This window comes from Rattus norvegicus, chromosome 1 (assembly GCF_021556685.1).
Source record: "Rattus norvegicus strain SHRSP/BbbUtx chromosome 1, alternate assembly SHRSP_T2T, whole genome shotgun sequence".
In the NCBI taxonomy this organism is placed as follows: Eukaryota; Metazoa; Chordata; class Mammalia; order Rodentia; family Muridae; genus Rattus; species Rattus norvegicus.
In genome coordinates, this window is record NC_141534.1 from 27,506,199 (window position 1) to 27,530,319 (window position 24,121).

Here is a 24,121-nt window from a genome sequence, read left to right on the forward strand (position 1 = left end):
GCTAACCTAAAAAGTCTTCTCTTCCAGTTGACGTAGCATGGCAATCTATCCAGGCCATAGATACAGTTGAAAATGAAGCTGGTTCACAGGATCTGCTGAGGAACATTGGCACAGGGAACTGGGCTGTATACTTGACCCACAGTGGGCAAGTTAGACACCCAGCACTTCTGGCCGGGGTGCCCACATTCTCTGGCAGGAAGCCAATTCTGTCTAGCTGGCATGGAGGCAGTGCTAGCTCTCAGAACGAAGGACACAATCATCCACACTTGATCTCTGGCTGCCAGTGAATTCCTAGTGATCAGCTTCTGTGACTCTCTGCTTTCTTTTTTAAACCACATTTGGCACACTGAACTGTAACAGACAAAGCATTCTCCTACTATAAGCAATTACCTTCATCCACCAACTTCTGTCTTACAATCTGAAAACATAGTATTTAAAACTGCATAGAAAAATGTCCAAAAGCTTAATATATTAATATCTCAAAGTTTATAATACACCAACCACAGCACTTAATGTCTAAGTTTACCAGTTTTGTTAATAAACCATATTCACTCCAGAACTTAGGCACTGGAGATGGGAGGAGGGGGCGCTCCAGGTCATCCTTGTCCTACACTGTGAGTCTGAGGCTGGCCAGGGATACAGCAGACCCAGTCTAAAAACAAAAACCAGAGCAAAGCAAACAAAACACACTCCTCTATCTGCAACAACTCTATTAAGCTAAGGCTGCTTCTTCCTTCTGACCCAGGAGCGATGTTTTCCAGTGGATTGTATGAGCATCCTTGCACACTGTCATGCCCATGAGCAAGTTATAGCACATGGATCAGAATACCATACTCTCTTAACAAGAAGAGACAGGCAATCCAGCCTTCAGATCTCCCTACTTCCCCACGAGCACTGTCAAGTAGGACTGACCTGTTTCTATCTGGCTTTGCCTGTACAAGCTCATCCTGATCTGGAAGCCTGCTGAGTGTTCCAGTAATGCCCAGCTGGGCTCATTCACATGTATTAAAATCTTTTGACAACTACTAAAGAAGATTTGTACACAATGACAGAACCTTTTACTAACAAGTCGAAATGATCCCATGTCAACAAGACACAAGGGAGAATACCTAAACCAAAAATGTATTTCAGTCACCGCACATTCTATGCAGAGGGCTTGGGGGAGGCGAGCCAGCACACGGGCTACAGTATGCTCAGAGGCACTTACTGGAGTGGTGCTCTCCTTGCACCACGTAGAGCCATATGGATTGAACTCATGCCATCAGGCCTGGCTGCAGGTTCCTTTACCCACGGAGCCATCCTGCTGCCCTTCATTAACTCTTTGGATTCACATGGTTATCTCATATCAAGGCAAACAAAAACTAACCACAAATGTCTTAGCCTGGCCTTTACTGTTGATGATACAAATAACCTGAGGCTGAAATCTTTATAAGGGAAAAATAGGTATATTTTATCTCCTAATTTTGGAAGTTCAGGATTATCTCTTTAGTTCTGGAGATAGCCTTGAGGCTGACAAGAGAGGCTGTCAGACAGTGATCACACAGTGAGCTACAGAATGAGAGAACCAGGGACCAGGCTCTTTTCATAATAACTTCTCAGAAAACAATTCATTCCACTAAGTAGCATTAGTACTACTCAAGAGAAATGCTCTCATGACATACATACCTTACATTAAAGTCCAGATCTAACTGGTCATGGAAAACCAAAGCCTAGGGCCATGGAGAAGCTTCTGGTACAAACACTTGAACTAGATCTGAGATTAGTTTGTATAAAATCTCAAGCTGAAAAGGCTCCACAATACTAACAGGCAGTATTGTTTCCATGCTAATCAAACCTTCAAAAATAGTGTTTTTCCATTCCTTACCTTCCACTCAGTAAATACACACACGCACGTGTTTCTTTTGAAGAGATCATGTATCTTGCTTCCTTCAGACTTGGTATCCATGGGCACTGCAAAGAGTTTCTGGAGAAATGCTGCTTACAGTGTTCCACACCAGCCTTAAAGGAACAGGGCTCACCACGCCATGCTGAATTACCTACCAGGAAGGCTTGCAAGGAAGGCCATCCCTTTCACATTTCTCAATGGAGTGCACAAGCAAAGGCATGTGGACTGGATTATTATCCCCACCACAGAGGAGTAAGAGGGAGACGAGAAGCTGGTAGATATGTACTTTTGGTGCAAATACTCTAGAACATTCTTCATCACCACTCGTGACTGTTATTATAATGAAGACATTAAACCAGGGAGAAGAAAGCTAAAGGGGAAGACACATGGTGTTGGCAACGTATGCCTCAATCTACATCCTCAGATGATAAAGCACTGGGAAAGAGGACAGGCCTGAGAGCAGGCTTAGACAGCTACAGTCAGGGGCTGTAAATAAATTCAATAAAATTCAAACTCTGGCTCTCGCTGTGCATAGTGAGGAGAGGATCTAGGGTGGCCTGGACCAGCTAGAGTGAAACGTTTTCTCAAACAGCAACAAGTCAGCCTTGAGAAAGTGACCGTGCAGTAAGAGCGTCTCGCCTGGGTGTCACAACACAGGATTAATGGGCACAGTAGCAGCGAACTGCAGCACCTGAAGAAGAATCAGGTCTAAAAAGTAATAACTAAAAATCCTAACTTCCGATGAATCTGCCCTTCAAGGACATAGCCTGGTAGGCCTGAGTAGAAGAATTGAAGAAATCCAGAACAGAAGCCAAAGTTTGGAGTTTTTTGGTGTTTTTTTTTGTTTTGTTTTGTTTTGTTTTTTAATTCACACAAAAAAGCATTCTCTTCTCCAGTCTTCATCCACAGCACCTTCCTGACCACTTCTGGTTTGGTGGCTTCTTTTAGGGCCTGGATTACATCACATTTCTTGTTCAAGTCCGGACAACAGAAAACAGACGCTCATCTTGGGAAAACCCCCAGGGAACAAACAAAGCAGCGCTGTGGAGCAGCAAGGTGAGCTCAGGAGCCCGGCTCTGTCGAGGCTGTGGCCATCAGGAGCCCGGCTCTGACGGGGCTGTGGCCATCAGGAGCCCGGCTCTGACGGGGTTGTGGCCATGCTGGCATTTCTCTCTGTCTCCAGCTCAGAAACAAGCTGGACTATCTCAGGATGACTGAATTTTCCTGGGGAGGAAAAAGACATTTCCATGTTGATGAGAGAAGACACCCATTTCTTCACTTTGACCCCATGGCTACTATCAGGGGCTCTGTTATGAGCTGGACCACATCCCCAAGAGGAGATTCTGGGTCCAAGGAAAGGGGAAAGGAAAACACTTATAAAGGTGCCAAGATGAGAATCAAACCAAGAGTCATCAGTTAGGCAGAACTGAAGGAAACACTGTCAGGCAGTCCCTGAGTGTCTCTACCATGAACTGTGGGGGAAGCTTGGTGAGAGTGGAAAGGGCTGAGAGCCATCTGTTTCTTGCAGAACTGTTGAATGAAGGAATGGGATCCAAGACCTGCAGAGACAATGGCCTGCTGCTGTCTGTGCTCCTCAGCCCTCCCCAGGCTTCTGCTCTGGGCAATAACCACACCCTTATCACCATTATCAATCATAGATACCACTTACCCCTGAGGCCCTCAAAGCCTCAGCCCCAAAGCCATTTCTCAAGTTTCAGCTCCCATTCACCCATCCCAGCAGCCGTGAACTCTGCTGCTCCCCAAAGCAAGTGCAAGGTTCAGAAATCGAGAGCAGAAAAAGAGCACAGAGCTGTGCTATGGATTGGAGAGAAAAGCGAAGCCAACGCCTGAGGTCCTCCTCAGAACTGCTGTAACAGGGCTGCCACAAAGTCTCATCCTGTCAAGGAGCTCACAACCTTCCGAACCCACACCGTGGGAGGGAAGAACCAGCTCCCCAAAGTGGGCCCTTCCCTTCCTTACATGTGCTGTGTCATGCCCCCACCTGCTATCAAATAATTAAATGTAATAAAAGAAGTCTTTAAATTGTAATAGTTTACATGGATCTTATGCTTCTTTAACAAAACTTTTTTTAACTAATAATTTTTTAAATGAAAACATAACTATATCCTTTTCTTCTTCCCTTTCCAAACCTTTCCATGCATCCAGCCTCTTTATCTTTGTACACACACACACACACACACACACACACACACACACACACACACACAAAGGAATGAGTCCTCTCCTCACGCACTTGTCACTGTGGTAATGAGAAGCCATTTGTCCGATTGGCTGATCATATTTACTTACTAACTTTTTAGTGGAAGAAACATGCTGAAGTGCAAACAAGGTGAATCTTGGCTCTCAGCTGTTGAAAAGTCACAGTCATTCTGGGCTTATGTTTCTTTCTCAGCAAGCAGGCTTTGCACTAGACAATCTACACCGACATTTGATTCGACTTCTGTTTTACTTTTTCCTTTCCCACTGTGAATGCATTAGATCAGAAGATAACTAACCGTAAAGTGCAAAGACGGCATAACATGACCTACACTTTAAATTATCGGTGAAATATGCTATTTAGAATCCACTCGCCACTTACAGCATGAACCAGCACACCACGACTGTAAAAGGCCAGAAAGGAAACATTCCATACTCTGTGATTTCTATTATAGCCACTCACTACTGCTGCTGTACTGTGAAAAGAAACTCAGACCATAAAGAAGGGAAGTGGTGGACCCTATAAAACATGAAGCTACAAGTTTGTGCCCTTGTCTAAGTTAGAGCTCAGTCTCTTCTGCTTTTCGAGTTCTGGCCATGAGGTGAAGAGCTGTACTCCAACATATACCCATCAATGATGTGCCACCACCACCCAAAGCAATGGGCCAAGCACTCACAACCTAACATGTCGAAAATCATGAGTCAAAATGATCTTCCTCCTCGTAAGTTGGTTACCTCTGGTGATTTGTTACAGTAACTGAAGCAAACAAAAGGAGAGAAGCAGAGGGAGACTGCAAGGTTGTAGCAAGCTCAGAGTAAGTGCAAAGTGAGGAACAGGGAACAAGAATTCTGGGAGGATGAGGAAGAGCTCCAGAAAGACGGGTAGTTGCAGGTCCCAGGACTTTTTAGGTCAGTCAAAAGTGTCAGGAGCTTATGTTTTAGAAAAGGGAAAGCCATGCGTTTTAAAAATAAAGATATCAGCCTAGGGGCATAGGTCTGGAGTAGAGTGCTTCTCTGGTATGCCCAAGGTTCCAAGTTTGATGCCCACTCCATTCCTCCCAGCCCCTGCAAAAGGTGAGATGATACCTATTATCTACAGTAGCAGTTAGCAGTTCAGTATAAAATAATGACAGCCCTGTCTAGAGCAGAGGAAACAGCTGGAAAAAGGAAGAGAAAACTGAATTGGCTTCATGCTTATGCGAATAGTATTTTTGGAGATTAGTCTGTGAGCTAGAACTTTGTTTTGGTGAGGTCCTGGCAGATCAGAGAAAGGCCTGTCCTTGCTGCCCTCTCAGGGGAAACAGACGCGGAACTGACCATAAAGGGAAATCAACAAGGATTCGTATTTGAGAAGCTATAAGAATGGCCATCTCTAACTCGGTAGGTATAGCTCTTTACTTTGTGAACTATCGACATAAAGACAGTGTACAGTGCCAGGTGCTCTCCGAGCAGACCACAGAGCTATCCTCCTACATCCAGACACGCTCCATAATGTAAGTCCTACTAGCGTCCCCAGCTTATACTGCATGGTTGAGTCCGGGGCCTTGCACATGCCAGGCAAGTGCTCCACTGTGAACTATATCTCTAGCTCTTGCTTTTGAAGACAGAGTCTTACTATTTAACTGAGCCTGTCCTCAACCTCAGCCCTTCTGGATCTCAGTGCCCCACACCAGGCGTAACTATCTCCATTGTAAAGAAAAGGAAACAAAGGCTCAGAGAGCCTAGGCGGTTTATGGAGACTTACAGGTATACTCGTGGCATATGGGAGACTCAAACCCACGCTTTAGGAGGCCAGGGCTTCCCTGAGGTACTACAATGACGGTGATGCCCACCTGGTGCAAGGAGGTGGAAGACCTGATTTAAGTCACTCCAACCTAAGAGCCCTTCCACACTCATTATCTCCCCCTGAAAACCAACGTTGGACTTGAAAAAGGAATGTTGGTCCCTAGTTTTCAGACGGGGCATGGGCTGTGAGACGTCAAAAGACCAGCAGCTGACAGGTGGCAGAGCAGAATGTGAAGACGGTGCCCAGCCATCAACAGGACAGTGTTCGCCAGTGCTGAGTGCCAGTGGCATCTCAACCATCCCGCCATTCCCATTTTCTTTCTGGTTGAAAGGTCAGAAGGGGGAACCGATGTGGGCCCAATAAACACACCATCAATCCTCACATTCAGATTAAGCCAAAGTAAACCAACCGATCAAAAATGTTGGTGAGCCTGAGTACCTGCTGTGGAATCATAGAAGTCCTGAAGCCTCCCAGGCTTGTTCTCCATGTCTTCATACTCTGATGCCTGAAGGATCATTTCACACTGGTCCAGCTGCTTCACGAACCTGGCTTCTTCACTAGACTGGGTCTCATACTCCTAAGGAGAGGGACGTTTAAAGGTTATAATGAGGCTGCCTGGAAGGAGATTCTAGGGAATTTCCTATCTGGGTACCTGGAGTCAGAATCATAGCTTACGGAATGAATATTCAATACCAACTGCATTTCTCCACAGTGAGCAGATAATTAGAGACACCAGTTGCACGCTCAGATTAGCACTGGGACTCCATGCAAGGACGTTCATAATCACTCCACAAAGGCCATGGGGTTCCCCGAGTCTCATTTGTCTCAGACACTTCCAAATTCTTCTCTTCCTGTCTTGGTTTCGAGATCAACATTCTTTTTTTTTTTTTTTTGTAAAGAAATTTAATTATATGTATATGAGCCCACGTTTGTGCAGACGAATGTGTTTGTAATGGCTGTGTATCTTGCTTGAGACAGAGATGGGATCTCTCATCAGTCTGTGGTTGGCTGCATGGGCTAGGGGGCCAGTGAACCCCAGGGATCTGCCCATCTCTGCCTCCCTGGACTTGAGATTGCAGACATATTTCACTATATTTGGTTTTAGTCTTCCTTCCTTCCTTCCTTCCTTCCTTCCTTCCTTCCTTCCTTCCTTCCTTCCTTCCTCCCTTCCTTGGAGTCCACCTAGAATAATTAGTTAAGACACTCTGGTTTGAACTACTGGGGGTATTTGAGTGAATCTATGAATTTTACAGACACTACTGTATATGCATGTTGGTAGCAGGAGATGGTGAATCTGGTGGGAGGGGAGGAACATTTCTACCTTTTCTTTCCCACTGTCCCTTCTGAGTGAAACTGGGAGTTCCAGGGGGAATTCTCAGAGGAGAACATATCACCTGCCACAAAAAGTTGCAATCAGTGCTACACAGGATCATTCTTCTACCAAGACTGAAGTATTCCCAACTGGTTTCCTGCAGAATGCTCATTTGTAATTCCACCCCAGACGTGTTCAGATAATAATCCTGTCATGCTTTCTTGGCAGTGAGACGTGATACAAATCACTGAAAGGCTTCCTAGTTGCATTTGAAGCCTTATTCTTATAAAGGCAGCCACTTGAATTTGGTAAGAGCTGAACCTTACACAGGGGAATCATTTAAGCATGAAGCCTAATACATTTTGCTTTATCTCAAAGGCACTTTTAAAAATTATATTTTATTTAAGTGTTCATTTACATTCATATTTATATAGTTATAATTAAATAAATCCAGGGTCATAGTTTAGCCAAACACTGAGTACTCTAAGCAAACAAATTTCTTTTCTGCTCAAAGTTAGAAAAAAAATAAAGTGTTCAGAAATACAGTATATTTTGGATTGGTTAGTTTTTTTGTCAACTTGACACAAAACTAGGGTCACCTGGAAAGAGAGAATCTGGATTGAACTGCCTCTGTCAGAATGGCCTGTAGGCATGCCTGTGGGGAAGTTTCTTAGTTAGTGATTGATGGAGAAGGCTCATGCCACTGGGGCGGTGCCATCCCCTGGACAGATGCTCCTGGGGTGTATGAGGAAGCAGACTGAGCAAGCTAGAAAGCATGCTCCTCTGTAGTGCTCCTGGCTCTCCTCTTGCTTCAGTTATTATCCTTCTTTCCCCCAATGATGAACTATTACTAGAATGTGTTAGCCAATCAACCCTCTCCTCCCCAAGCTGCTATTGTTCATGGTGTTTATCTCAGCAACAGAAAGCAACATGATACAACTGCCTCTATAGAAAATGGTAATGAATTTACAGAATACTTTAAAACATGCAATTGTTGAATTGTCCCTTAAAAATTAATTGTAAAGGCATTCTGTAATTTTATCTTTCAATAAAAAGGAATGGAACTGGTAACATGCCCCTTCATCAGCAGGTAAAGGTGCTTGCCACCAAGCCTGATGACCCAAATCTGATCGCTGAAACACAAAGGATACAAAGAACCAATAACTAACTATAAGTTGTTCTTTGACCTTCACATGTGTGTGCACATATGTACATGGACAATAAGTAAATTTAATAATGATTTTAAACTCAGGGTTTGCCAAAGAACACTGTAGACCAAGCTTTTGGGGTAAGAAGTATTCTGACAGTTAAAGAATTACCAAGAACTGTTTTTAACATTTCTAACCTCCTACCTCCTAAGGTCGCCTGTTTCCATTCTTTCTGTTGGCCCTCAGGGCTTCAGTCCTGCCCCCCCCCCCCCCACTTTGGCTTGTTAACCTTCTTAGGCCCTGTCTTAGTTATAGTTTTATTGCTGTGAACAGACACCATGACCAATGCAAGTCTTATAAAGGACAACATTTAATTGGGGCTGGCTTACAGGTTCAGAGGTTCAGTCCATAATCATCAAGGAGGGAACATGGCAGGACCCAGGCAGGCATGGTACAGGATTTGCTAAGAGCTCTACATCTTCATCTGAAGGAAGCCAGGAACAGACTGAGCATTCTCAAGCAGCTAGGAGGAGGGTCTCCAAGCCCACCCCCACAGTGACACACTTCCTCCAACAAGGCCACACCTTCATAATAGTGCCACTCTCTGGGCCAAGCATATGCAAACCATCATAAGTCCTGTGAAGTGTATCATGGATATCCTGTAATTTTTTGGCTAATATCCACTTATTAGTGAGTACATACCATGCATGTCCCTTTGGGTCTGGGTTACCTCACTCAGGATATTTTCTAATTCTATCCATTTGCCTACAAACCTATGATGTCCTCGTTCTTAACAGCTGAGTAGTATTTCACTGTTTAATGAACCACATTTTCTGCATCCATTCTTCCATTGTGAAACATCTGGGTTGTTTTCAGCTTCTGGCTGTCACAAACAAGGCCACTGTGAACAGAGTGGAGCATGTGCCCCTTTGGCATAGTGGGGCGTCTCTTCCATATATGCCGGAGAGCGGTATAGCTGGGTCTTCAGGTAGATCGTTTTCCAATTTTCTGAGTAACCTCCAGATTGATTTCCAGTGTGGTTGAACCAGTTGGCAATCCCACCAGCAATAAAGAGTGTTCCTCTTTCTCCACATCTTCACCAGCATGCATCATCAACTGAGTTTTTTATCTTAGCCATTCTGATTCGTGTAAGGTAGAATCTCAGGGTCATTTTGATCTGCATTTCTCTGGTCATTAAGGACTTTGAACATTTCTTTAGGTGCTTCTCAGCCATTCGAGATTCCTCTGTTGTGAATTCTCTGTTTAGTTCTATGCCCCATTTTTTGATTGGGTTGTTTGTTTTCTTGGTGGCTAGCTTCTTAAGCTCTTTATATATTTTGTATATTAGCCCTCTCTCGGATGTGGGGTTGTGAAGATTTTTTTCCCAATCTCTAGGATGCCGATTTGTCCTATTGACTATGTCCTTTGCCTTATGGAAGCTTTCCAGTTTCATGAGGTCCCATTTATTGATCTTAGAGTGTGAGCCACTGAAGTTGTATTTAGGATATTTCTGCCTGTGCCAATGAGTTCAAGTCTCTTTCCCACTTTCTCTCCTATTAGATTCAGTGTATCTGGTTTTATGTTGAGGTCCTTGATCAACTTGGACTTCAGCTTTCTGCAAGGTGACAAAAATCCATTTTTCTTTTCTTTTCTTTTTTTTTTTTATATATATAGACAACCAATTAGACCTGAACCATTTATTGAAGACACTTTTTTTCCCATTGTATATTTTTGGCTTCTTCGTCAAAGATCAAATGTGTGGGTTTATTTCTGAGTCTTCAATTCTATTGCATTGATCTACTTGTCTGTCTCTACACCAGTACCATGCTGTTTTTATCACTATCGCTCTGTAGTATAGCCTGAGGTCAGGTATGGTGATTCCCGCAAAAGTCCTTTTACTGTTAAGAACTGTTTTCACTAATCTGGATTTTTTGTTTTTCCAGATGACTTTGAGACTTGCTCTTTTCATGTCTTTGAAGAACTATGTTGGGATTTTGATTGGGACTGTGTTGAATCTGTAGGAGGTCCAGTGACAGGCCCAATTTGGGATCCAGCTCAAGGGGAGGCCTGGGACCCTGACACTGTTACTGATGCTGTGATGTGTTTACAGACAGGAGCCTAGCTGCTCTCTGAGAGGCCCAACAAACAGCTGAAAGGGTCAGGTGTGAATAATAACATCCAACCAATGGATGCAAGCCAGGGACCCCTGTGGCTGAATTGGGGAAAAACTGGAAGAAGCTAAGTAGGAGGGGGAAGACCCCCATGGGAAGACCAGCAGTCTCAACTGATCTTGACACCAGAGATCTCTCAGACACTGAGCCACCAACCAGTCAGCATACACCATCTGCTATGAGGCCCTGACACATATACAGCAGAGGACTGCCTGCTCTGGCCTCAGTGAGAGAGGATGGACTTAACCCTCTAGAGACTTGAGGCCCCAGGGGGTGGGAAGGTCTGGTGGGGTGGGGGTGTGGGGTGGAGACATCCTCTTGGAGATGGGGGGGGTATGAGAAGGAGAGAAGGAGAACAGTATGGGGGAGGGGAACTGGAGGGGTGTAGGATGATGTCATACAGCTGAAGGCAGGTACAAGACAGAACAAGTCCTGTCATTGGATGAGAAGGAAGGATGGGTGGGAGAAAAATTTGAGGGAAGAGGAGGAGACTGAAATGGAAGGAGACTGGAGGAAGAAGCCGCTGAGGGAACATAGAGGCGGATGTTAAGATTCCAATCTGTACACTTACAGGTTGTTATGAATGTTCTTAAGGGATGGGTGTGTATAGGGATTTGTACGCTTAGGTGGGCAATTATATCTTATCAATTGGATCAGAGGTTATTGTGTTGTGTGTTCTTTCCTGTGGAGATTTGAGTTTGGGAGAGTGTGTGGCGGCAGAGACACAGGGCCGCCATGGAGTTGGGATGTGTGTTTCTGGCATGGTGAAGCCTGCCTAGGGAACTAGATGGGTAGAGAGATTGCTGCCAGGCTCAGAGAGAAGCCTTCAGCAGTGTGATATGGGATGGAGCAGAGTGGGTGAGACGCTTTGCTGACTGAGATAAAGACATCTAACAGATATCTTGGGGCACTACGGTACTAGACCTAGTTGGGGGAAAAGACAGCCTTTTTAAATAATTTTATAGCAACAGAGGGGGATGAAGTCTGGACTGTAAAAAAGGATTAGAGAATAAACAAAAAAAGAAGACCCAAAAGAAATTTTAAATTTTATACCAACATAAACTACCTCTTCTTGAAAAACTATTGAATAGGGAAAAACAGATGAGCTAAGTCAAAACACACTGTTAAAAGAAAACAGGGGTGGCCAAGACACTGCTAGGTGACAGGCCACTAACACTTTTAACAAGGGTAAACATTTTCTTGCTTAAAAACTAAGTATAGATGAATAAAGTAATGTAATAAGCAATGCATTCTATCAAGCAAACAAGGTGGCCTTTCATTTGCTGAGACTCCCTTGAGCTTGTGTTGCACTGCAGTGGAAATCATTGATTAGAGGTGATCAGTGCATCACTCGATCCCGATCAGAAGAGCTTCTTCTTAAACAGAAGTAAACTGACAAAGAGATCCACAGGCAGACAATGTACAGAGACAGATGGGGAAGTTTAGAGCACTCAGTCCTAAACAGGATGTTTCACCAAAACCCTCCTCTCAAGGCTCAGGGATATATGCAGGAGAGGAGGAAGAAGAGGGGGAGGAAGAAGAGGAGGAAAAGGAAGGAGGAAGAAGGAAGAAGAGGAAGAAGGAAAAGGAGAAAGGAGGAAGAAGAGGAGGAAGAGGAAGAAAAAGAAGAAGGAGGATGAGGAAGGAGGAGGAGGAAGACTAAAAAGGAGGAAGAGGAATGAGGAAGAAGAGGGGGAGGTAGAGGAGGGAGAGGAGGAGGAGGAGAAGATGGGAGCAAGCATGTATGCCAGCATGGCCTGGGCTCCCTGTACGGAAGCTCAGCTTACTGTGCAGCATGGGCATCATAGAAGGGTTGGTCCCACCAGGAAGTGGCATATTCAGATTTGGTGTTAGTAAAGATTACTCTAATTTGCAGTGTGGGGCAGTGGGTAAATTAGAAGCAGGGAAATCAGGTTCCAAGAAGAATTAGCAAAAAATTTAGTCTGGTCTGAAATCATGGAAGCAAGGACAGGAAAATGTGGAAGAATTTGAGAAATATGATTATGAAGTAAAATAAATAAACAAATGAACTACATGCAAGTGAGACGGCCCACTGACCTCCAAAAGCCTGCCTAAAGACTGACCCCTGTGTGAAGAAAGAACCGGGGTACAAGAAATGCTTAGCAGGCAGTGGCTGTTCACTGTAAGCCCCAAGTATGCAGACAGAGACTGAGCAAGATCTGTGCGCCCTAATCCTAGACGAGCATCGGGAGCTTGCACAAGGACGGTCCAGTCCTACAATACTCTATCCGACCCAGGCGGGGTCTTCTTTTACCAGGACAGGAATAAAATCACATGCTGGAAAGAGAATCAAAACTGAGTAGAGTAAAGGCTATCAAGATTAAGGAAGAAAAGACCTACTTAATTATGGGAAGGGAAAACAAAGTTAGGAAATCCCTAAACACAAGTTTCCATATTTCTCTAATATTACATTAAAATACACACACACACACAGCGATGACAACAGCAACTACCCTAGCAGGGAGACATGAATTAAGTTTCCTTCCATCAGTACAGGAAATATAATCTCAAACCCAATGAGCAACGAATAATGCCAGGGGCGAGATCCCATACGAATTTAGCAGCTAGAAGCAGAAGTTCCTCATTCACACCAGAAAGATATTCTCTGATCTAAAAACAGATCAAACCTGCAACAAGCTACCTCCAAAGAACTAAAAGACACACACAAAGTAAGACACTAAGGAACAACCTAGAAAAAAATTAGAGGAAAGACTTATTTTAGAGAAGACATCTAAGTGATGTGGAATCCAAGGGCAACGGAGCACAATACATATGTCTAAGATAAAATAAAAACTAAAACGGACAGTACCTTTAATAGTTTTAAAAATTAAGAGACAAAGGGGTTCTGAAAACTGAAAAACATTGGCGGTTGGCAAAAAAGAACAAAAGCATATAGGAGTAGTAGAAAATTAAGAAAAAAAAACTAGATGTCAATAAAACTTCCTTGCAATTACATTTTTTTCTACAGTACACTAAAAGCATGGACTAAATACCTAAGGAAATTAACCCATATATGAATACAAAGATACATCCTAATGAAAATTAGCAGACGGAAAAGAAATCCTTTGAACTCCTCTATAAAAACAGAATCTGGCATATAATGAAAATAAATTGACAACCAGACTTTGACAGCAATGTTCTGTGTTAAAGAAAATGAGAGAAATGGACTTAATGTACTCAAAAAAGAGAACTATGAGCTAGAGATAGTATATTCAGAGAAATTTAACTTTACAGACCAAAAAAAAAAAAAAAAAAGAAACTGAGTCAAATGCAAGAAGTTAGGGAATGATGCTCCAGGAGCCCTTCGTAAGAATCGACCACAGACAAATCTCAAACAACCGAATGTTCAGGAGCTGACAGCCTCGACGTGACCAACTTGGGTGAGTGTGCTGGGGAGAGTCTGTAGGTTACAGAGATCCAAAGGACAGCTGAGTTTAAAATATACACAGGAGACTGAAGTGCAACATCCAAGGATGAACAATAAGATAAAGACGGAATCCAATGTTTTCAATGAAAATCGGGGTAGCAGTTACTACAGGGGACTTGGCGGTCGGTATACAGATACATTTGGATCAGGCACATAGAAACACAGGTTTCTAGGATGAAAGACCAAGTTCCAAGTATAGATAGGTCTGGGTGGAAGTTAAAGGAATTTTACCCTTCTAGCAACTCACTATGCTATCCGTTGGTTTTGCAAGGCATTGAATGATTTTTTTTTTTAAAGTTTTTGTTAGAAGTAAAACTGTTAAAATAACAACAACAACAACTGTGGACATGGATGTTAGAAGCTGGGTTTCCTGCACATAGGCAGGTGGGCATGTATACTGAGCTCTTGGTTTTGAGGAGGGTTTAAGGAAGGTTATTTTGGAGGCTCGGTGAAGACAGCAGCAGGTGACAAGTGGAGCCCAATCAGGCTGCAGGGGAGGGGCCTTTATATGGAGTTCAGAGGGCAGAGGGCAGAGGAGGGCGACTGGATGGGACTGAGGTATTAGAAGGGAGTCTGAGACTGATGGGAGAGTGTGTGTTGGGGGTGGGGGGTGAAGATAGGGTCTGTTCAAGAGCAGGAAAGAGAGCAGGTCGAGAGGCTCACTCAAGGAGAGCTACTAGAAACTGAAACTGACAGAAAACATTTACTCTTGCCTTTCTGCTCTTCCTGCCCAATCCTTTCAGCCTCATCTCCCGCGGCAAGGACTAAGCACAGGAGAGCCCCTGCACTGGATGGGCCCACTCTATGCCTTTCACCTTGACTTCACTCTGTTCATTTATAGATGGGCAACAGACTTGGTAAAAGGACAGTACCCAAGGTCACGGGCTAAAGGTCAGCTCTGAACTACCCAATGCCATGTAGAGTCCAGAAGACAACTTCAGCTCAGGCATCTCCCACCTTGTTTTAAGTGTGTCCTTTACATGTTTTGAGAATTAGAAATGGGGGCTGGGTAGATGGCTCAATCAGTAAAAGTGCTAGTAAAAGTGCTTATCTTGCAAACAAGACGACATAAATTCAATCCCCAGAACCAAAGTGGGAGCTGGCATGCTGTAATCTGAAGGTTCTCTGCCTGGAGAAACTTTGCCTCAAACTCAAGGTGGAGGGACCTAAGGGCCGAGGTTGACCTCTGGCCTGCACACTCATATACACACATGTGAGCACGCATGCACACAAATAAAAGAAGTAGGTACGGGTGCATGGGTGCAGTCAAAGCAACCACACATACAAGAACTGTTCACCTAGAGCTGTCGCAAGTACTGTAGCCATGAGAGAAGTACAAACAATGACAAAGAAAAACTTCTATAAGCACCGAGAAGTTTCTGTAGCAGCTGGGAGGCAAAACCACAGCAATTAGACAGATACTAGTAACAAAATCTGAGCAACTAAAACACAGGCAAGCAATATAAAATTCAGTAACAATAAATATAAGATGATCCCAGAATGTATACTCACTTCCCAGAGTTCATATAGCTCCTTCCTGAGGTCCTCTGGCAGCAGCTGGGTTATCTCTTTCATGGCCTCCTGGAATACGAAACCGTAATGTCGATTACATTCACCTTCATCTAAGTCACTACCTAGTCTATAAATGCCAAACAAGGGACTTAGATTCTTTCGAATAATTCCTAGTAAACTGGCCTTTGCTGGTTCCATTTAGAGAAGTTATTTTCATTTTCTATTACTTCCATTACTGAAAAACTTAAAAGCATCACACAGAAAGGCAATTACCACCACCGACATAACAGAAGTTACACTGTTTTTTAGGTTCAGATTCCCAGAATGCACTGCTGAACACTCTGTCCTCTCTGCTCCAAATGACCTTACCATCTCAAGCAGTAGCCCACCTGAAAGCCCTCTCCTATACTCTGGTGGTCCACAGTGTCAACAGCAGGACAATAGCCAGCATGATCAAATAGCCACTATGTCCCCAGCAACTGCTCGAGGGGATGTTCTTGCAACTCAATGCTGGCACTCTAAGGCCTTCCCAGCAGAGTCTCTGTCACCACGTCGTTATCCAAAACCCAGAGAAAAGTAGAAAATGAGAGAACAAAGGTCAAAAGTGTTCTTCCCTCACGCATAAGTACTTCTAAGTTCCACATGGTAGCCTCAGTCCAGCCTCCTGCTTCCTTCAACCATTCTACCGTTCACCCAAACATCACATCTTTTAAAGGGCAACTGCTTCCAGATAGCCTTAAAGTGTTTCACCATCGCATCCTACTTACCTCTTATTCTATTCTGGTGTTGACCAGAGGCTAAACTCTTTGAAAAGAATAAGCTGTTAAACATCAACTTCAGTAAAAGCAAGGCCTCAGATAAGATGAAACAATGAACTGGAGAAAAGGAATGGGTATTTGTGTGCCTACGTATAAAACACTGGCAGGGAAACCGCCCAGTAGCTTACAGCTGCACCTAGAGCTGTTATGTTACCAGTTCCAGCAACCTGCTCTTATGGGTGGCAGTACCATCCTGTGTGGCTGGAACTGTATTTATACTTCTATTATTCTTGTTTCTCTATTGTAAATCTCTGCAATGAACTTGAGAAAATACATTTTATATATCGTTTCCATAAGCACTGTGCTTTACCCTACTTTTCCAGCAATACACTATTTCTTGTTTCAGTTTTCAGAAGTCCTCAAGGGACAGTTGAGTATGAGTACACTGAAGTCTAATCTACTTGGAGCACATGCTTAAACACTGCTTTGAACGGGAATTATTTGCCTGCCTCTTCCTAGCTAGCTGGGCCAGCACTGAACATGGCTGAACAAAATGTAACCCTCGCCTCCCTCATGCAAGGTACTTTATTCTTACGTGCACATCCCAAAGTCTGAGTTAGCATTTCTGAGATCACATCATCCAAACACTGACCTACTAAAAAGCTTCTTACTGATTAAAAATTATTATGCTCTTTGAAAAATCCTGCCACGCCAGTCAAGAAACTTCTGGGCGATGATGCTTCTGGCTCACATTGTGCGCATCTGTCCTGAGGGCAAGGAGCCTTCATTTCATTATCTTAATGCGTGCCTCAGGGGGCTGAATCCTGTGCATAAACACCATCTGTAAAAGGAGTCCCCACCTTCCGGTTCCTGAACCCAGACCAGCGCCAGCTCTCTCCAGGTCCTGCGCTTCTCAGCCAAGAACTTGATGTTCTCTTAAGAGGCTTGCTTGGTCCCTCTGCCTATGACACTCATTCCTCCGTGAATCAGCAGGAGTCGGCAGCAGCACCATGACTGTTCAACACCTAGAGTGCTCCTCCCTCAGGTGACACTAACCAGGACCCATCCTGTCAGGAGTCATTGGTTTTCTCCGCCTTCGGTAGCTATGCTTCCTTTACCAGGGCTGTGAGAAGGTTCTAGCATGCTCTTCTGTGGAGAACACCGTCATACTCTCCCAGAGGGTCAGTGCAGCTCCTTTCCTGGCACATTTTCCCACGTCAGCTCCTCTGTCCACGGCAATCTTCAGCATGGCTTTTCACTCTAATGTCCGTATTTATACAGAAATGAAACCAACATCCTCCAATGAGCTTCACCAGCTAGGAATTTCCTCTCCATCCTCTTATTCTAGATCATACTTCTTTACCCATCATCCTCTGATTCGAATGCCAATTCCTTTCTGTAACTGAGAATTGCAGCAGATTGCTGTCTTTCTTCATGAATTCTGTCAAGCAACCTAAGAATTCTTTTTCACAACAGTCTAGACCTAGACTGAGAAATATTTCCTTCTCTTATGATGTACAGGCTATAATTTGAACCAATCCTGTGGGAGGAAGATGGACGGACAACCCAGTCTTACACTATCCCCAAGGTGGTTTAGGGTGGCTTGAACCTAAATTAGTTCCAATTCTTTATGGGATCTTCTCTCTTCTTGGGGACGTTAGCTCTAGTCTCTATCGGCTCTGACAATAGCTTCTTAAACCTGCCTTCTCCATCACATCATCTTGATAACAGCTCCCTCACTTTGGACTCAGGACCAATCTCAAAGGCCCATGAGACAAGTTGTTTGCAGTAATGGTTGCCCTGGATTCCAGCCCTTCTTCAGCTGTAAGGATGAAAAAGTGAGAGGTGGGGGAGGGACGAATAAAGGGAGCCTTCTTCCTGTGTTTCTCTGCCTCAAAAATGTCTCTTTTCAGCCCTGGCCTCAGAGCTGTAGCTTCCATGACCCTAATTTAGTATCTTATGAAAGCTATTTTTCTGTGAACGCAATATTTTTTTTTTTACATTTTAAATCTCTAGCCTCTACACAACTAACTTAAAATTTACTAATAGTAATTACAATACCAAATATATCTGTGATTCAGAGAATTTCTCTCCAAATAGATTGCGTGTGTTAGGGAAGATAATTTCCACAAATGGAGTTAAGTCCCAGCTATTTCTTCTGTTCTATCTACTGAAAGCTGTGCCATTCATCTATACCCACTAACGAGACTGAAGCCTGTCTACGGTCATGTGACCCTGAACGTGCCCAGTTTTGTCTGGTTTCAGAATCTAGACAGGCCTGGACAGTACTGGGATAGGAAACTGCCTGGGAATACCAGGGGCCATAGGCTTAAAAGCCAGGTGGTGCTGGTGCACACACTTAATCTGAGCACTTGGGAGGCAGAGACAGGAGAGTCTTTGAATGGAAATCCAGCCTACAGAGTGAGTCTCAGGACAGCCGGGGTTACACAGAGAAGGCCTGTCTTGAAAAAAAAAAAAAGAAAACCAACATGACTCTCTGTTCCAGAGTCATACACGGCAGGAACAGACATGTAGTCCTAGTCTTATATTAAACAACAAGGGGAATAAGCCCAAGCCAATTCTCTGGTCAAGAAACCCTCGCTTAGAGAAGACAATAAACATTCTAAAAGCAGTCAGTATGAACAACGTACTTCAAGACTTTCTTGAAGAGGTCGTTATCCCCACAAAGTCTAAGATATTAAGTACTAAACTCTATGCATACTCAGTTAGTTGCCTACGAACTCTATACAGACTCAGCTAGTTGTCTACAGCTTTATAGACTCAACTAGTTGTCTACTAAATTCTATATAGCCTCAGCTAGTTGTCTACTAAACTCTGTACAGACTCAGCTAGTTATCTACAAACTCTATACAGACTTAACTAGTTATCTACAAACTCTACACAGACTTAACTAGTTATCTACAAACTCTACACAGACTCAGCTAGTTGTCTACTAACTCTACACAGATGCAGCCAGTTGTCTACTAAACTCTAGACAGACTCAGGTAGTTGACTGTCATCAGTTGAGCTCCATATCAACACCTAGGCCCTAAAACTCTTAGCCCGTCCTCTCCAACTTTCCCCTGCTGAGACTGGCTAGGTAGTGTCCTCCTTTATTGCAACAAGACTAGTGAATTCATTCGCTTAGGCAACAGGTTGGGATCTTTTGCAGAGTTGATAACCAGCACTGACCTCCTCTCTTCTGTGCTTTTCTTCTTTAGGGATGTTATCTGCAGGTGCTATGTCCCCAACGATGCATTCTGCCATATCGTGAACCAGGGCTAGGCGTATACATCTAACCAGGCAAGAAATGTTGAATAATTACACAAAATTACACTCACTACAAGTTTCCTTTCTACATCACTTTTTCTAAATGTATGTGAACAAACTACCATTGTCTTCAGACACACCATAAGAGGCCATCTGATCCCATCACAGATGATTGTGAGCCACCATGTAGGTGCTGGGAATTGAACTCAGGCCTGGGGAAGAGAAGTCAGTGCTCTTAATCACTGAGTCATCTCTCCAGCCCTCTATACTATTTTCAAGCTTAATAATATATTTTTCTCCCCCCCCCATAGACTATTTTAATACAATACTTTCTAAAGTAATTATACTCTATCAGCCTACATTAGTACTGAACCAAAACTACCTATGAATACTTAATACTATGTATCTATCTATATGGACTAACTCAGAGTATAGGATAAACTGACTTTTTAAAAAATGGTTGATTTTACAAATGCTCATTTTAGAAGGTTCCACAAAGTCAGGAGATGTTTTACTTACACCAAGTTTAGAACCTCCAATGTCCTATTGCCAAAATGATCGATATATAGGGTAATGGGTGCAGCTGAACTGATAGGGCTTTGAATTTGTATAGTAAGGCTACTGACCTTACTAGCTATAGAACTTTACCAAATTACTCGCTTAACTCACAGGCTTCCTTTGGTCAGCCTACATTGTACCCATATAAAATGGGACTGAAGGGTTACAGCTTATAGTGTACTGGCTCTGAGTGCGATGCCCAGAATCACTAAAAGGGGCCAGGGTTAGGAGGAAGTACTTCATAAGGGAGATGTGAAGATTACATTAGATGATGTTCTCCTTCCATTTAACTCACTGATCATTTAACTCATGGCTATGAGAAGAATCATCAGCATGGCAGATGCAAATAGTGAGGCAGGTGCCCCAGAAGGGCTGGCATTGTTCAGTCCTCACAGTCAACAAAAGGTCTTGACGCCTCCTAGGTTTCTCTGCCTTCAGTTTTTTTCTGGTTCAGTTCAAACCTCTGACCAAGTTCGTTCAGTTCTCCACCTGACCTCATTTTTGTCTTGGGGTTTTTGTTTGTTTGTTTGCCAAAAATCCCCTAAGTTCCACACTACCTTGCAGAGCAACAGGACTCACTGGGTACCCCAAGAACTTCGCTGTAGTCAACCTTACTTCCTTGTGTCCCCCAGAGTGCTCCAGTGCCTTCCCACCACCGGGGTTTTGGCTCTGCATGCTCTGGGTGCAGAGACTTTCACTACCTCTAAACCTGTGTCACCCAGTTCAGATGCCCTCTGACCCGTGAAGACCAACCAAGAACATGAGATCTTCCCTGCTACTAGAATAACTGGCTAGTTTCCTACCATAATTTATGTTGTGATTTTTATTGAAATGCACATCAGGCCTGTGCAATTCATTTGCTGTCTTCTATGTAAACGCTTGTCTTGTTTCTGAGAATTTAATAGAAACTTGCTGATTATCTAAAGAGATGCTACCTCTTTATAGCTGTGGCCTTAAAATGGCTATCACTACTCATCAAAGCTGCTAGTTCAAAGCAAAATAAATGCTAATGCAAAAATGGAATTCAGTACCTAGGAAGCGCAAGGCCCTGGGTTCGGTCCCCAGCTCCGAAAAAAAAGAACCAAAAAAAAAAAAAAAATGGAATTCACACATATTCACCCTTCAAGGCCCTAACTTTCCACTTGTTTCTCCTGAGACCAACGTATACTCTAACAACAGAAAATCTACTGTGTTTTACAACTGAGTAATCCTCACGCAGAGTCCAGAGATGTTCACAAGCATCAATGTTCAAATAACTTACCTATCCTTGTTAAGACGGTCATCTCTGGTCACCATAGCCATAACTGCCATCCGGTACATGTGATCTGACACGCTTTCCGGCTTCTCAACGTTTCTATATACCCAGCCAGTCCGTGGGACTCTCTAATAAATAAGATAAGGGGTTAAACAAACAAAAAACCATCACTGGAAACAACAAATCCAAAAGGTGCTCTTGAAGAAAATGCCAGAGAATGGCCACAGAGCCACATATCAGCCGAGTCATGATTTCAAACATATTTTTAAACAATGCTTTATTTAAACTAATCGTAGCGATCAAAATCCGAAATCAAACTAGTGAGTGGGCAAAATGCAATTCACGAGTATACGAAAGTCTAATAGTCTTTACTCCGTGCTACTGAAGTATAACTGTGGGACAAAAACACAAAAAGGTTTTAGACATAAAAGCAAAACTGGTGGTAAGCCTGGTGGTACATGCCTGGAATCTCAGAACTCAACAGGGGAAGACTCAAGTTCCAGGCTCCCAGCCTGTGTTGCCCATCTGGTCTCCATACTGTGTTGTAGTTAAGAAAAAATGCAAAGCAAAGCCCCTATATTTTTCCTAACTACGAGAGGAGTAGGGTTTTGCTGTCAAAAAAAATTTCATACAGTAATAGAATATTTTGTACATATAACATGTAACAGACTCCCCAGTTCTAACTCAGATGGCTTGGAGGAATTTCCACGGCAGTGAAGCCTTTTATTCAGATCATGATGTGATCATGTGAGTCTGCATTTTACCTGGGAGTTCTATGTTTCTAAAGGATTTCACAAACAGTAGTCACAGTGTCAGGGAACAGCTCGTCTTGGAACGTAGGGGGCTCTGCACAAGCTCTGCACAAGCTGGTGCACGCTGAAACCGAATTACTGAAACGGTCATTTCCGGAAGTCACGGCGACAGAGGAAGGTCTCCACTACTCATAAGCAGGGGCCACACTCCGGCCTTCCGCTGCAGCTCCGCAGCACCGCCCATGACCTGGGCTGTGGCGGCGCCCCGCAAAGAATCCTCGGCTGGGTTCCCGCCAGCTCCTTCCCGGCACATCCAGGCCGCACGAGGCGGGGCTGAGCGAGGGAGGTTGCGTGAGGTCGGAGCCTGAGCTGGACCCCGCCGCCTCCCGGCCCGGCCGAGCCCACTCGCTCACCTTGAGCTGCCCGACTAGACGCAGAAAACGCAACAGCCCGGCCTGGCAGTTGGATGTGGCCGAAGCCATGCTGGAGTGTAAAGAGCTGGTTGGTGACGTCCTCAGGCCCCTCCCCACTCTCCTTTAGCTCCTCCCCACTGTCTTTCGGTCCCTCCCCTCTCTTTGGCTCCTCCCCACAGCCCCACTTCCTTCTTTGGGGGACGACCTTCTCTGAATGGACTGCCCAATGCTCAGGCTTTGGGTGATCTCTGCTCAATTAACTACCATCAGCTTTCACATGGATCGCAGCTTGACGCTAAGGGCAGAAAGGCCTGAAGAGGACGAGGCTGGATAATGTCTGCAAACCTTATCTCTTAGAAGCCCAGTGTCTGATTGGCAGGAAGAGCTAGCTCTAAGGAGCGCCACTTAAAGGCCGAACATCCATAACCAGTTTAACAAAGGCACTTGGCCAAGCCTGTGAAGGGAAGAAATGAGAAGGGAGACTTTGGAGGAAGCAGGCAATGGGCTAGTAAAAGCAAGCCCATGCTGAAACCACAAGCATCCATTCTGCCCGAAACTCATCAGCGTTTTCCAGGACTTGTTTCCATTGACAGTTTAACGGTACAAGATTTTAAGGGCAGTTAATGAATATGGGCAAAACTCAAGGAGAATCAAGGATATGGATAAAATTCAAAAAGAAAGGGAAATAAAAAGGAATCCCATTTTATTTGTACCAAAGTAGGTTTATTTATATACAGGGCACTAAAAGCTGGTGGTTCTGATGAGCCATCGTCTGTTCTTGTTTCTTATTGCTTAATACACCTATCATGCCTTCCATTTGAGCCAGAATTCTGTACCAGGAACTATGGTAGAAAATGTATAGTCATCATAGCATAAGGTTGGTATAGAATGTTACTCAGTATAGAACTCAAGGCAGCATCCATGAGCAGTATCCGGGATTATTATAAGTCAGCTCTATAGCAGAAATTAAAAGTTGGCGGTGTAGTATAGCGAAGAAGCACTTGTATACATGAGGTCCCAAGTGATCTCCAGCACTTGGTAGGTGAGCTATTTATCACTTTGTGTTATCTGTAAAATAAAAGCACAAGTTTCAGGTGCCAGCACTGCCAGGCTGCCTTGCTGTGCTGAGTTCCCAGGTGTAGAGGGCCTATTCCTGTTTTTGTATATAATCCCTATCTGCTTTCTCCCTATAAGTCACACTGTTAGACACTCAAATCAGCGTGTTCGAATCAGAAGTTATCACTAAACATTCCTGTGAACATGGCTGTTTAGAGCATAAAACATTCTGAAAGTCATAACTAGGACTTTATGGAAGTAGAATATTTTCAATTAGCACCTTGCTTACCACCCTAGTTTGACAGCGTGAACTTGGGAGAATTAGGGGGCTCTTTATTCAGAGAATCAGGCAATTTGTACTCTGAGGGTTACGAATATTCACATGAGTATAGTATTTAATGACAACATCAAGCCATATGTGGCAAGAACATGTTTCCCCATAGAGGCATATGAATAATATCAGCTGAAGTAAACTCACTCCTATTCCTGGGAAGAGCACAAAACCTCATTCTAAGAACAGTTCTGGGCTTTGAAGAAGCTGCAATTGCAAGACTCTTTCCTTGTTTAATTGGAGTTTTCT

General features: G+C 43.8%; 1 protein-coding gene across 2 annotated transcripts; it reads right to left on the bottom strand.

The window, feature by feature from the left end:
• Positions 1 to 2,702: 2,702 nt before the first annotated feature.
• Positions 2,703 to 22,592, bottom strand: Hddc2 (HD domain containing 2). Of its 2 annotated transcripts, none has more exons than XM_087567398.1 (6): positions 22,085 to 22,564; positions 21,327 to 21,448; positions 19,430 to 19,532; positions 15,480 to 15,548; positions 6,327 to 6,465; positions 2,703 to 3,109 (listed from the first exon to the last, which is right to left on the bottom strand). In XM_087567398.1, exons 2-6 carry the CDS (start codon positions 21,383 to 21,385, stop codon positions 3,012 to 3,014), a joined length of 468 nt encoding a protein of 155 aa, XP_087423524.1. In that variant the 5' UTR covers positions 21,386 to 21,448; positions 22,085 to 22,564; the 3' UTR covers positions 2,703 to 3,011. The 2 variants fall into 2 exon arrangements, with proteins under 2 accessions (XP_087423524.1, NP_001101930.1); NM_001108460.1 differs by having other exon boundaries at positions 2,706 to 3,109; positions 22,486 to 22,592.
• Positions 22,593 to 24,121: the final 1,529 nt, after the last annotated feature.